Source organism: Trachurus trachurus (assembly GCF_905171665.1).
Source record: "Trachurus trachurus genome assembly, chromosome: 24".
Classification (NCBI taxonomy): domain Eukaryota; kingdom Metazoa; phylum Chordata; class Actinopteri; order Carangiformes; family Carangidae; genus Trachurus; species Trachurus trachurus.
The window spans coordinates 12,673,261-12,686,241 of NC_139910.1; the positions used below are offsets into that span (position 1 = coordinate 12,673,261).

At 41.4% G+C, this 12,981-nt stretch overlaps 2 protein-coding genes across 3 annotated transcripts in view; both read left to right on the forward strand.

Moving 5' to 3' along the window:
• enpp1 (ectonucleotide pyrophosphatase/phosphodiesterase 1) overlaps window positions 1–1,941 on the forward strand; it is a 34,045-nt gene extending 32,104 nt beyond the window's left edge. Inside the window, exons 22-23 of the mRNA XM_084000733.1 lie at window positions 381–525; window positions 696–1,941. Of these exons, the coding sequence (XP_083856859.1) occupies window positions 381–525; window positions 696–848 (298 nt within the window). The 3' untranslated portion in view covers window positions 849–1,941. The remainder of the gene's footprint in view (window positions 1–380; window positions 526–695) is intronic.
• Window positions 1,942–5,755: 3,814 nt separating this feature from the next.
• Window positions 5,756–12,531, forward strand: sytl3 (synaptotagmin-like 3; the record flags this gene model as incomplete). 2 transcript variants are annotated; one of them, XM_084000516.1, is made up of 13 exons in its annotated part: window positions 5,756–5,853; window positions 6,466–6,681; window positions 7,843–7,910; window positions 8,346–8,397; window positions 8,520–8,586; window positions 8,683–8,755; window positions 9,133–9,260; window positions 9,582–9,704; window positions 9,860–10,029; window positions 10,155–10,251; window positions 10,334–10,504; window positions 11,097–11,169; window positions 12,418–12,531. In XM_084000516.1, 13 exons carry the CDS (start codon window positions 5,756–5,758, stop codon window positions 12,435–12,437), a joined length of 1,356 nt encoding a protein of 451 aa, XP_083856642.1. In that variant the 3' UTR covers window positions 12,438–12,531. The 2 variants fall into 2 exon arrangements, with proteins under 2 accessions (XP_083856642.1, XP_083856641.1); XM_084000515.1 differs by lacking the exon at window positions 12,418–12,531 and having other exon boundaries at window positions 11,097–11,393.
• Window positions 12,532–12,981: the final 450 nt, after the last annotated feature.

A 12,981-nucleotide genomic window follows, 5' to 3' on the forward strand; every position in this document is an offset into this window, starting at 1 on the left:
CGTCTGACGTCAACTCTGTTTTGGTTTCTCCAGATTTGTTCACTGTTATGATGAATTGAACTCAGTTTTTTATGTATTTATGGTGCATTTGAATTGTCCCACACCTGAAAGGCCCTGGAAATGTCGGCCAGTTAACACATGGACAACCTGTTTTCTCTCCTCTTTGTTGGTTGAAGTGATGGGAGTCATGATGTCATTATAGCTTTACTGTATCAGAAATAATCTCTTGGTTTGAGGCCTGCAGCTTTGACGTCGAAGTTCTCGAATGTTTAGCTACGCGGATGAAAGCATTTCGTTATTTTTTCTGCAAACATCATCAGTAAAAAAAAAAAAAAAAGAAAAACGTGACGAGAGCTGTGATCTTTTCTCGTCTCTTCCAGGACCGAGGCTCCCATCCCGACACATTTCTTCGTGATCCTGACCAGCTGTGGCAACTCGACCTTCAGCCCCGGTAACTGCCAGGGTCCGCTGCAGGCCATGTCCTTCATCCTGCCCCACCGACCCGACCACACAGAGAGATGTGCCGTGAGTTAACCACGTCAACCACCACCGCGTCACTTTCTTCTTTAGAAACCTGCTGAGAAATCCCACAATGGAAACAATGACCACAGCTGATAAGATCTTTTAAAATACATCACCCATTAATAGATCTTTTCTTCTCCTAAATCCCCCCCCCTCTTCTTATCTCTCTTCAGACCGAGTCAGATCTCACGTGGGTGGAAGCGTGGCTGCAGTTCCACACCGCCCGGGCCCGAGACATCGAGCTCCTGACGGGACTGAGCTTCTACCACGACAGGATATCAGTGGAGGAGACGCTACAGCTCAAGACGTATCTAAACACTTCTTAAAACCAGAGACTGTTATCAGATAGAGGTTAAATCTCCAAAAGGAAGCCATATTCCTCGGTCCATGTGGACACAGTTAACCTGCTCTCAGTGGGTTCAACAGGTGCCTCACTTATAATCTGTTTTCAGATCTTAATCCAAAAATCCATCCATTTTTTTTTTTTTTTAGATTTTTTATTTGTATGTCTGATTCCTGAACGAATTTAAAATGTATCCAAAGTGTGAAAGATGTGCATTTGCTTTTTGATTGTGTGTGTTTTTTTTTAAAGAGAGTGTTTTTTTATGAATGGAGCCTTGAACCAAAGACACATTAGACGTCACATCTGCTCACTGACTTTCCTCAGAGGGGAACGTGGCGGACGATAACAAAAAGGGATAAGGAAGAAAATATTGATAAAAGAAGTATTTATAACCACGAGAGGCGTTTCAGGAATCACCATGATGATTCCTCAATAAGAAGTTGTGTTCACGTTTTCACCTGCCTAGTGTTGTCGTTGCTTTTCCATAGTGTTTCTTTTTCTTTTTATTGAATTTTGTTTGACATTTCTTTTCGAGTGTTTTCTTGTGGTCGTTCGACACAACTTTGAAGTTCGTCCTGTGTCTTTTGTGGCTTTTTTTTAGTGCTTTTCTGCCTCTTTGTTGTCTTTTTTTGTCTCTGGCAGTGGTTTGTGTCTCTCTCTGTGGTCGTTTTGTAGTCGCTCTGCATCTCCTCACTGTGTGAGTCTGTCAGTGATGCTCTGCAGGTGAAGCAGGACTCTCAGGTGCTGCAGCTGTACTGAGTGTGTTGTTAAAGATGAGAGTCTGTGCGTACCGAGGCCTGTGTCCAAGACTGTGTGTGTGTGTGTGTGTGTGTGTGCAAATGTGTGTGGTTATTATTCGTGGGATCAACACACTCTTTGTTTAGTCTTTGATTTTCCACTTCACAGCAGCTGTTTAGCAAATTAATTTCAGGAAAATGAAAAATTCAACAGATTTAGATATTTTCGTTATGTGTTACTGTAGTTATTTTGTTTTTTGTTTTTTGTTTTTCAAATACTGCCAGAAGTGGAATTTATGGACAAATACACAATTTCATATTAAAAAAAACAAAAACTCTTCTGTACTGACTGTGTGGCTTCAGTGCTTTCTGTAAACACACACTCTCTGCTCACACACATCTCACATGTAGCAGAGGAAACATGTTCAGACGAGAGCAGAGTGTAAGATATAAACAAGCAAGTATAGCTGCACCTTTGTGCGTCTCCAGCCTGCAACTGTACGTGTGAATGCAGTAAGGAAGGAAACTGAGCCTGAGTCTATGTAACGTGCAGCTTCTGTAAAAGCAGCAGCGACTTCCTCGGCCTGACCAAACCGACGGTGCAGTCACCCTGAAGGTAAGACCGCGCAGCTTCTTTCACTTTGCTTTATCTTTGCAGCGACCTCATTCTCATGTTTCCAAAACCAGAGTTTGTTCTGTCTTGCAAGACGGGCTGGATTGTCACATGTAGGCTACAGCTGATGAAAGAGGGTGGTTGAGTAAAAAATGTTTTGTAATCACAGCTTATTTTTGCTGAAGTCATCGTCTGGGGAGAAATCCTGTGATTTCTTTTAAAGTCAATGCACTGTATCAGTGGAAATGTACTTTTCCTGTTACTGCCCTGCTGCTGGATTAAGGTTTATTGACATTCTGCATCATTGTGTCACACAATATGAGAATTTATATAAATCAATTTTTGTTTGCATTTATATGAGTGTTTGAAACCAAGGTGTCAGGACTGAAAGTGAAATACAAAATCTGTATGTCCTTTTATCTCCAGTGTTGCTGAGTTTATTTTTTTCACTGATATTAGATTACTCAGAACTGAAAGGAAACAAACACTGTGCAGCCAAATTCCTGCAAAGTATTGTGGGAGATCTTCAGCTGGTAGCAGAGGTTTGCGTGACCTTGTCAGGTCATTGTTTCTATAATAAAAGACCCACGGCTTCTGCGTCAGAGTTTGTGGTATGCATGTGTGTGAGAGTGCGGCCGTGCATGATGAGGGTCTTAAGTTAAACTTTAGCTGCGGTGACGGGTCGTAGCTGACTCTATAGGTAGGCAGCCGCTCACACAGGTCTTCCAGGAAGCCCTGCTCTAGATGGGAAACATGTCAGAGGCCGTGCGACTGCTTTGGTGTTTCACACGCCACTCAGCGGCCATATTTGGGTCCCAGCATAATCAGTGAGGTGTCCTTTTTCTGTCACTGCTGTGGTGGGCTGCATGACACAGGTTACCACCTTCTGTTCTCGGATGTGAACTCACACCCCCCACTAAACCACGGGCGGCCTGAATCATTGTGTTCCTTCTGCAGCGTTAGAGGCGAGTGTGGTATGAGTACTTGAGCACTGCAGAAATGATGATCAGCCTCCTATCAAACTGTCGACCTGAGGGATATGAGTCATCGTCATCAGACGATGCATCAAATCACAGACACAGTGTCAGTAAATGCCCTCTTGCATCAGAAAATGCTCTTCTGGTCGCCTCACTGACATTCACAAGAATCCCCTCAGGCACCACGTCAGCAGAGGACAGATAACAGCCGCGTCCCTCTGTGAGCCATCACACCTAATTACAGCTGATTGTTTTCTCAGGCCTCCTGGCAGCTCTGGATAGTGACAGGAACAGGCTCTTATCTCCCACCACAGACCCCTCATTCAGATTCAGCTAAACTCTCTACTCTCAGAGCCTCATCTGTCTGCTACAGATTCACACCTGCACCATTTAGAAATGACTGAGACCCACTTACAGGATGAAAACTTTGACATTTTTGGAGAAATACTTCACGTTTGTTTATTGCCGAGAATGAGTGGAGAGGATAGATGTCACTTTGTGGTAAATCTGAAGCATACAGACTGGAATCAGGAGGGAACTAGTTAGCCAGTTTTCTCCATGTTTTCCTGTTTTTACAGTTAGCTAACCTAAGATAAATGAGATAGCTAAGCTATAAGCTAACCACCTGCTGGCTCTGGCTGCAGCCCCGTTGATGGCATTAACTTCTCATCTCACTCTACAATAAAGTGATTAAACCAGGCATTTCCAACCTTTTCTAATTCAGGGCTCACTTGAAAATCTAAAATATATGTTGACACCTCAAATCCAACCCCTGGCCCACTGGCTACAGAGACCACTTTTTATTTTAAGGCCAATGACTGATTTATTTATTTAGATGACAGTGCACATTAATGGACATTTTGTAACTGTCAGTGTTAGTCAAAGGCTAGTTTACAACTGTAGTCCTCCGGCATGATGTTAAAAAGACCATAGGCCATTAAAATACACAAAACAGGGTCACAAAGGTCATAATGCATAAGGGGACAAAGTTCGAGACATCCATACAACACTACAGAAACAACAAGTAGACAATAATACACAAGGAAACCAATACATGCAGTACAATATAATATAGTGCAAGGTTATAGATCGAAAGGCTATGGATAGTATGTGAAAGAACAAATGCAAATCCATGATCATTGGCATGACGTATAATAAGAGTATGCTGAGTAAAGTTATAAAGTGCTGCAAATAGGTATATTTAGTATTATATATTTTTTCCCAATATTTTTGTATTCAAAAAATATTTTTAAAACTCATTTACAGTGTTTGTTTATTCTTCATGGTTAAACCTGCAGCGCTGACACTGAGCCGACAGGTTGGGAACCACTGGATTAAGTTCATCTCCCAAATTGATGAACTATTCCTTTTAGAATAAATCTTTTCAGTCTGATTACATTTGAGAAAACAGACATCTATCCTACTTTCTCCACAGAACCATGAGCTTCCTCTGCTAACAATGGATTTTCAGTTGTTTGACTGGGATTCATTAATTAATAAAAAATACTTATTTAGTAATATGTCTAGTGACCTTCAACAAAAAAGGAAAATAAACGGAAACTAGAACACAGAGACACAAACGTCAGCCATCAATAATGCAGGAGTTGGCATTTGGTTTGATTTGCAGCGCTGGCATCAGTGAAGCGTCACTGCCCTTCCTGCAGCTGAGGAAGTGGTGTTTGTTTGGGTTTTTCTTTTCTTTCAGAGCTCTGAATTAAAGACGTGTGGCTGGCAGGACAGAGCACAGGAAGATGACAACACATGCTAGACATGAGTTGTGAGGACAGAGCTTGAAATATTGCTCAAAAGTCACAGTGATTTTAGACTTTAGACTCTAAATTCTTTTTCACATGACCATTTCTTCACATTTCGTTTCACCATAGACACATACAAACACACACAGATTACAACACATTGCCACACATTTTTACACTCTGGCCAGGTTATCTTGGCCTCTTGTTAAGGGTCGCTATGACGGCTGGTATTAGGCTTCTGCTGCCGAAGCGAGCCCTTCTGCACCTCAGTGCCCTGTATCTTGGTCCTGAGGGGAGGGGGATGAGGTAGGTGTTGAGTGGGTGTGTGATGTCCTGTTCTATTGAGATAGAAATGCGTGTTTGGTTCAAGTGTCAACAGATCCTTTAATGCACTGCATGGTTTTACTCTGCATGACTGACTGACTGACTGTCTGACTGCGTCATCAGGTGGCAGATTTGTAGCTCCTCACTTTGCCTTTAGAGGGAAGAATACATTTCATCATCCAAGTGGAAACGTTACAACTCAAAAGCTTATCTGCTCAGGAGGTCCACATCCTGCTCTGACTGACGCAGATGGAGCCTCTGAGGACATCGAAGAACAGGAGAGGGGATTTTACATGTCACTATCTTTGACTCTTTCAGGAGGAGGGGGTTTTGATGCTGAGTCCCCGTGAAGGAGGAGTGTTCAGAGCAGAGAGGAGGAGGAGGAGGAGGAGACAGGAACTAAAAAGGAGGCGGTGAAGCAGAGCAGGCAGACAGAGAGAAGAAAGACAGAGACAGTGACACATGAGCAGCAGAGACAAAGAAAAATGGATTTAAATGTGCTTCAAGTTCTGGAGAGGGAGCGAGTCCTGGAGGTTCTTCGGAGAGACAAGCAGCTGAGGATTATTGAGGAGGACAGGATCAGGTGAGTCCTTTACATACATTTAATACAGGAGCTCCCTCTGAGTGATGCTGCAGTTCAGTAATACCTGCTGTCAGTCATCAATCATGGTCTCATCATAACAACAAAACTGAAAGTGGTCGGAGAAACGTGTGTTTTTGGTCTGGGAACAAAACCAGTGTTAGTTTCTTTGTGATAATGCGTTCATCATGTGAATAAGATTTAAAATGGTGTTTGTGGTCCTGTCACCTCAGCACCGACAGAGGTAACTGGAAGTTAAGGCAAGGCAGGGCAAGGCAAAGCATCTTTATTTATATAGCGCATTTCATACCAAGGCAACTCAATGTGCTTTATATAAAGACAAAACATTAAAAAAGAAGCATAAAACAGAATAAAAACAAACAAAACACTAAAAACAGAGTTAAAGGCAAGAGCAAATAAAAGTGAAATAAAGGAAAAATAGATAAAGTTTTAAGTTCTTCTCAGCTATAAGCATGTGAAAATAGAAATGTTTTTAACCTGGATTTAAAAGTGCTACAGTTGGGGCTGATTTCAGTTCTGCTGGTATTTTGTTCCACTTGTGTGCAGCAAGTTAAATGTCCCTCTCTCTGTCTGTGTGTCTCTCTCTCGCCACAGGAGGATGAAGTGCGAGCTCCAGGAGATTCGCAGGAGAGGTGCCAAGAGTTACTGCCGGCAGTACGGCGAGCGAACCTGCGCCCGCTGCCAGAGGCCTCTGGGAAAGGTCTGGAACTCGGGCGCCGTCTGCCGAGGCTGCAGCCACCGGATCTGCAGCAGGTGCCGCGTGGGCGTGGGATCGGGGTACTGGAAGTGCACAGTCTGCCACGCCTACAGGTACAGGAACGATGCCAAAACACCTGTTTAATGCAAATAAGAGACCTGAAGGGGGTTTGAGTCGGTTGGGCTGAAATCACGGCGTGAAATGACTGTAACAGTGCACGAGTCAGTGGAGAGGGAGAAAGTGACAATACCTGTCGCTTCATACTTTGAAATGTCCAACTCTCAAAGAGCAATTTCTGGATTTCACTCTCTTTGAAAATTAGACTCAGTCATCTCATCATTCAATTCAATTCAGTCATTTGCTTCAGCACTTGTTCTGCCTCCTTAAATCTGAAATTTTAACTTAAATCTCTTCTTTAAGCAGCTTTGTGTGGCATTTTGGATCTTATCAAGATATTACTGTAGATGACAATTTGAAAACAATGTCAAAGGACAGGACTTAAAGTGTCATCTGGACCTGTAGCTCCTCTCAAATCTGACAATTGACCATAAAAAGAAAATATCTTTGGTGCCATGTTCTAAAATGTGAGAATGTCCACCTTCACTTTGGGAGACTGCATTTTATTTTCCTGATATTTTATAGACATAACAATTAAAATAAACTTTATGCCCTGCCCTTCTCTCAGTGCTCTCGTCATGTGGTCAAACCCGCTGTTTCTGCAGAAAACAGACACAGTTGGTGACTAGAAAGCGGCTGAAAATTCAGATATTTCTTCCAGGAGTTGTTAGAGACCAGAGATAAATATTGATCAAGAGTCCAGAGACATATCTCCAAATGAAAACTTATGTCTTTCTGTAACTGCTGCATGTTTCCCCATGCTATTCATTATCACTATAATGCAGAAGTTTCCTTAGAACTTCACCACAGTCACACAAAGAGTGAGTGATGATGATGACACATGCCAATGTTGTATTTACAAGTTGTTTCCACCACAAGAATCAGTTGGTGCAGGATGACATGGTCAATCCATTAGACTTAAAATATCTTTGATAGGAAATTAGATGACAGCATTACCTAAAAATACTGATGTGTTCAGGTTATGATGGTTCACCACAGGTCAACAGTTCTCTTTCCCCCAGGCTTTTACTTTCTGAAGCATGTTAAAAAATAATCTCTGTCAGTTTAAGGAAGATGGTAAAAGATTTAAAAAATAAACAACAGTGTTGAAGAATAGCACATGCTTCATTTTCTAATAATGTCTCTCTTCTTCCCAGGGAGGTGAAGATCAGATCTGGAGACTGGTTCTTAGAGGAGAAGGCACGGAAATTCCCAGCGAGCGCAGGTGACTTTACAAAACTTAGTCTGCACGTATTCACAATCAGCTTCTTTTGTTTATTTTTACTGTTATTTATTATTAATTATTAATACTCCCTTGGTATCACCCAGTTATAAAAACACTGAATAATAAAATATGAATGATCCAGGTTATGTTTAAGTTACTGAATTATTCAGCCTGAGCATTTTACAGTGTGACAAAGTATAAGAGACACGGTGGCCATATTTGATCGTATGTTTTGGCGTCTTTGACCACTAAAGATGTTTAAATACAATTTTACGTGTCAAATGTTGCCCTACATAAGTGAGTATATTCAGAGACGCCTAGAAGGACTTTGGTATATTCACGTGCTGTTATCATGAACATCATCTTGACCCTGCTCATGTGGCTTTAAAACACGTGCTGTCATGCATCATTCATTTTGATTTCTCTTCTTTACAGACAAATATGAAACAGTTGGGGAGACGCTATTAAAGACCTACAATGTGCTGAGGTATGATGAATCTTCATGTGTTCATTTTAATCACGTGGAACTGTTTTTGATTCAGTTAACTCAGAATTTGAGGATGAAACTTGAATTTAAATGTCTTTTTTTTTATTTTTGTTCTCCCACAGTCATATATCCGTGGTGCCTCCCACTCCCCCGCCCCATATGGAGCATCATTTTCTGAGCAGATCTGGGGTAAATTGACGACATAATTCCTGCCTCACTCCATGATAACAGAGTTTAAATGAAATTAAGTGATGATTGTCAATAACGTTGTGTTCTGTTCTGCAGGATCTGAAAAGCGCCAAACCGTTCACCAAGTCAGTGGAAGATCTAATGGTTTCGTTCACAAGTCACATCAGAAGTAAGTTGTAACGAATCATCAGATAAAACTATCACTGTTAGTGGAGATTCATTTCATCCACGGTGCACCAGTAAACACATCAAGGAGTGCGAGCGTGTGTGAGAAACATCACTTCCTTTTTGCTGGTATCACTATCGCCATCTGATCTCTCTCAATGAGGCGAATACATGCAGAGTAATAACCGCAAAGGAAACTCGCCTGAAAATAATATGTTGCAATAATAAATAGAAGAAAAAAAAACGCCTCTGATCTCACAACATTGCCACCATCAGCAGGATTATGTTGTAGATAACAGATAGGGGCCGGGCTGCAATGACTTGCATGGGTTTTTCTTCAGAAATTTTGAATAGCTATATCTAACGCTTTCCATTACGCAGGGATTTCCACTTCTCAAAACGACCTGCTGAAGGTGGACCATGTGGACAACAAGGTCCAGAGAGGGCCACGCTTCATCTACAGCACCCAAAAGAGCCTGTCTGACACCGACATCAGCAAAACAGCTCATGTAAGTCGGCTGCAGCAGCACTCTGTCTCTGTCCTGCCTTCATTTCAGTCATATCAGCTCTGTGTGCCAAACAGGAAGTCAACCTTATGTAAGTTGTGTCATTTGCGACAGACAGGTTGCTTTATTCTCTCACCACGCTTCTTAAGATCAGGTTGAGATGGATTTTCTTTTTGGGAATTATCACAATCCACACTAGGGCATTTACCTCCCCCTAGTGGTGGGAAGGTGGAATAGCAACTTCAAGCCTCAGTAGTGAGTGATAATGTAGCTGGTACTGTATTTGTTTATCAGTCTTAATCACAATCCCTCTTTTCTCTGCAGCTTTTCAAAGTCCCAAGTCTTCCTAACCTGTTCAAGAAGAACAAAGACAGCGACCACGAGGGCTCCTCCACCGGGGCAGAAGAAGAAAGTTCCTTCGGCTCTGAGTATTCAGGAGGAAAGAGAGTGAGTACAAGCTGAAAAACCACGAGCAACATCCTGTGTGGTCGAAATATCAAACTATAGATGATGTGATGAGATAATTTCAGCGTCCTAGTTCCCTCCAGAACTCAGAAGTGAAATATTAAGCTGTAGCCTGCTTCTCTCTCTCGCTCCCTCAGGGCAGCAGCAGCAGCATCAGCACAGACTGCGGCTTCTTCGACAGCATCAACGTGGCCGGAGAGCTGGAGCTGGCTCTGGCCTACAACACCAGCGCCTCCCGTCTGGAGATCAGGGTCGGCGGCTGCAGGAATCTGGCCTACGGAGACGCCAAGAGGAGGAAGTGTAACCCGTAAGTATGATAAGTAAACGCCCTATAGCCTATGCATCACGTAGGCCTACTGTATGACCTTGTTTTGATGTGCGATAACCAATCAAAAGCTCAGCATCCTGTACATGTTATCTCTCTGCCTGTAGTTACGTCAAAATCTACGTGCTTCCGGAAAAGAGCGGCAAAATGAAGACGGCGGTGAAGAAAAACACGACTGATCCAGATTATAATGAGCTTTTGAAGGTAAGAAAAAAAAAGCATTTATGTAACTATTTGGATTTTTTGCTGTTGCATCATATTTATCTCTCTCTGTTTGCTTTTACAGTTTCAAATAGAGCGGCACCTGCTGTTTGGAAAGAGACTGCAGGCCTCCGTGTGGCATTCAGGAGCCCTGAGAAGAAAGGTGTTTCTCGGCGAGGTCCTTATTCCGCTGGACGGCTGGAGACTTGAGAACAAAGAGTCCCAGTGTTTCAACTGGTACCCGCTGTGTCCAAAGGTAAATCACAGTGTTATTATACACAAGAAGAAATTAACGTTCTTACTTAATACTGTGTTATTATGACCTCTGACCTTTCGTATAGTGCTAGATCGAATCAAAATTACATCACATTTTGTTACGTATATAAGATTTTGATATGATTAATATTATAATATGAAAAGAGGACCAGAGACTCAATCCCCCTTCCCTCCATTATAACTGACTTTCAGCCCCATATTTATTACATTTGAGCAGTTTTAGAAACATATTAGATGATTTCTTCATTTGACTATTCTATATATTTCATCTAGACTTATTCTTCCAGATTCATGATTACAAAAAAGTAGAAAGGTCACACACATCCAGTTTAAAAAGGTGCTGGCCTCAAACATAAATGTAGACAGAAAAGAGAAAAGAGGAGACCGCACACTTCAGCTCCCTTACAGTATGTGCTGATTTATTTAGCACATCTAACAACAAAAGGACAGTAACGTTTCGTATGATCTCATGTTATTCAGTTTTAATCATTAAAAATGAACAAGAAGAACATTATTAACAGTAATATTGAAGTTGTCTTAACTTCTTTCCTCCAACTCTTTCTCTTTCTCAGGCTGAGGGTCCAGAAGGAGGCGCTGTGGAGCAGGACCGAAGAGAACTGGACAAGTTCAGCTCCAGCAGCCAGGGTGAGCTCCTGCGGCTCAGCTCCCTTAAACGCCTACAAGAAAAAGAGACGCATCTGACTGTTGTTCGCCAGATTAGATAATGTTACAGTTTTGTTATTTAATTCATTAAACAACTTAAAAAAAAACACATCCACATCCAGTGGAAACGCTGCTGATCATCCCCAGTTTGGATGAGTGTACAATTGTAAATAAGCAATATTACATCACATAAACTATCAGCTTCTAGAGAGAACAGCTTTGTGTATAGCTTCCTTGCTTTTGTTATTTATTTATTAATTATTTATCTATTTATTTATTTATTTTGACTCTTACCTTCTCAAACGATATAAAGTTTTAGATCTTTAATTTGAAATAAAATCTAAATATGAAAAAAAGCTACTTTTTTAATGTGTTTTTCAGAGGAGCTGGTGCAGGGTTTGGATCTCCTGCGACATTAAATCTGATATCAGGCTTTACAAAAAGAACCTGATTAAACTTGAGTTGCATGGTTTTTATCTTCCACCACTATTATGACAATCAACTTACTAATTCACTTATGAAGAAATCCACAGCTAATGATATTTCTTGTCTTATAAACAAGAAGTAATAATAGAGTAATAGATGCATTATGGGACATGATACTGTATTATCTGATGTGGTTATAATATTATAATAATTGTATGTGCTGCCAGTGTTTCACCAATAATTCAAGAGTAGCCTTTCAAATCTTCAGCCCTTCTCACATGAAATAAAACGCGTTTTACAGAAAACACACACACAATAGTTATCTTGTATGAGGCCAAAGATGAATTTCCACGGCAGTGGACAATAAAGACTTTCAATTCAACCACACACTATAAATGATTTTTTTTTCTTACATCACATGAATTTGAAACAGTGTTTAAAATGAATAGAGCATCAGCTCTTGGTCCGGTCACTAGAGCACTAGAGGTCAGGACAGCGTCTCTTTTGGACGCCTCCATGACAGTCGGAGGTGACCGCTGGGCTACATGGCAATGATCGACTAACTGTCCTTATCACAGGTGCCAAACACCTTCCCATTAATGCAAACACTGGTCAGAACACCTGCGTCAGAGTGTAAATACACCTCATTGTGGCCTTGTGTGTCTCTTTGTGCGCATTTCAGTGACTGCAGAGGAGTGTTATGTGTGTTCTGGTGTGTGTTTGAGAATGAATTAAAGAGTGTAAGTGTTTAGTTCGCTTCAGGGTGTGTTTATATAGCTGTTTGTGTGTGTGTGTTGTGTTTAGGTGTCCAACACTGGGAGTAGGCAGAGAGCCCGACCAGGCGACGCCCATTTCTGAGGGAGAGCGGGAGAGAGGAGAGAGGGTGAGGTGTCTCACTAGCTGCTGTTTGACGGGACGTCTCATGAACCTGGACGCTCCTGAGGGCCCCTGGGAGGGGCCCTGATACACCCTGGTATCAGTTAAGATTTACTTTTTCTCCAATTCACCTGTAACTCTGCTGTTTCACATCATAAGAATACAAACAAAAACTGAATGTGTATAACACACTGTAACTTATTTGTAAGTATCTATGGTTTTAATTGATTAGCCATGTATTTGTCAACAATTACAACTTCTCCTGTGAAGCTCTGTGACTGATGACTGATGTGTACATTTTGTACAGAACATGAACATGTTATGTATTTATTTCTCAATTTGTCAATTCTATTTATTAATAAAGTATTCATTTATCAATACTTGACTCTCAGTTATGGCTGAAAACATTCAATCTGCTTACAACAACCTGACCATAAATCAAGCAAGTGGGTTAGATATTTGTTACTTTATTGTTTATTGACTGACCTTTTT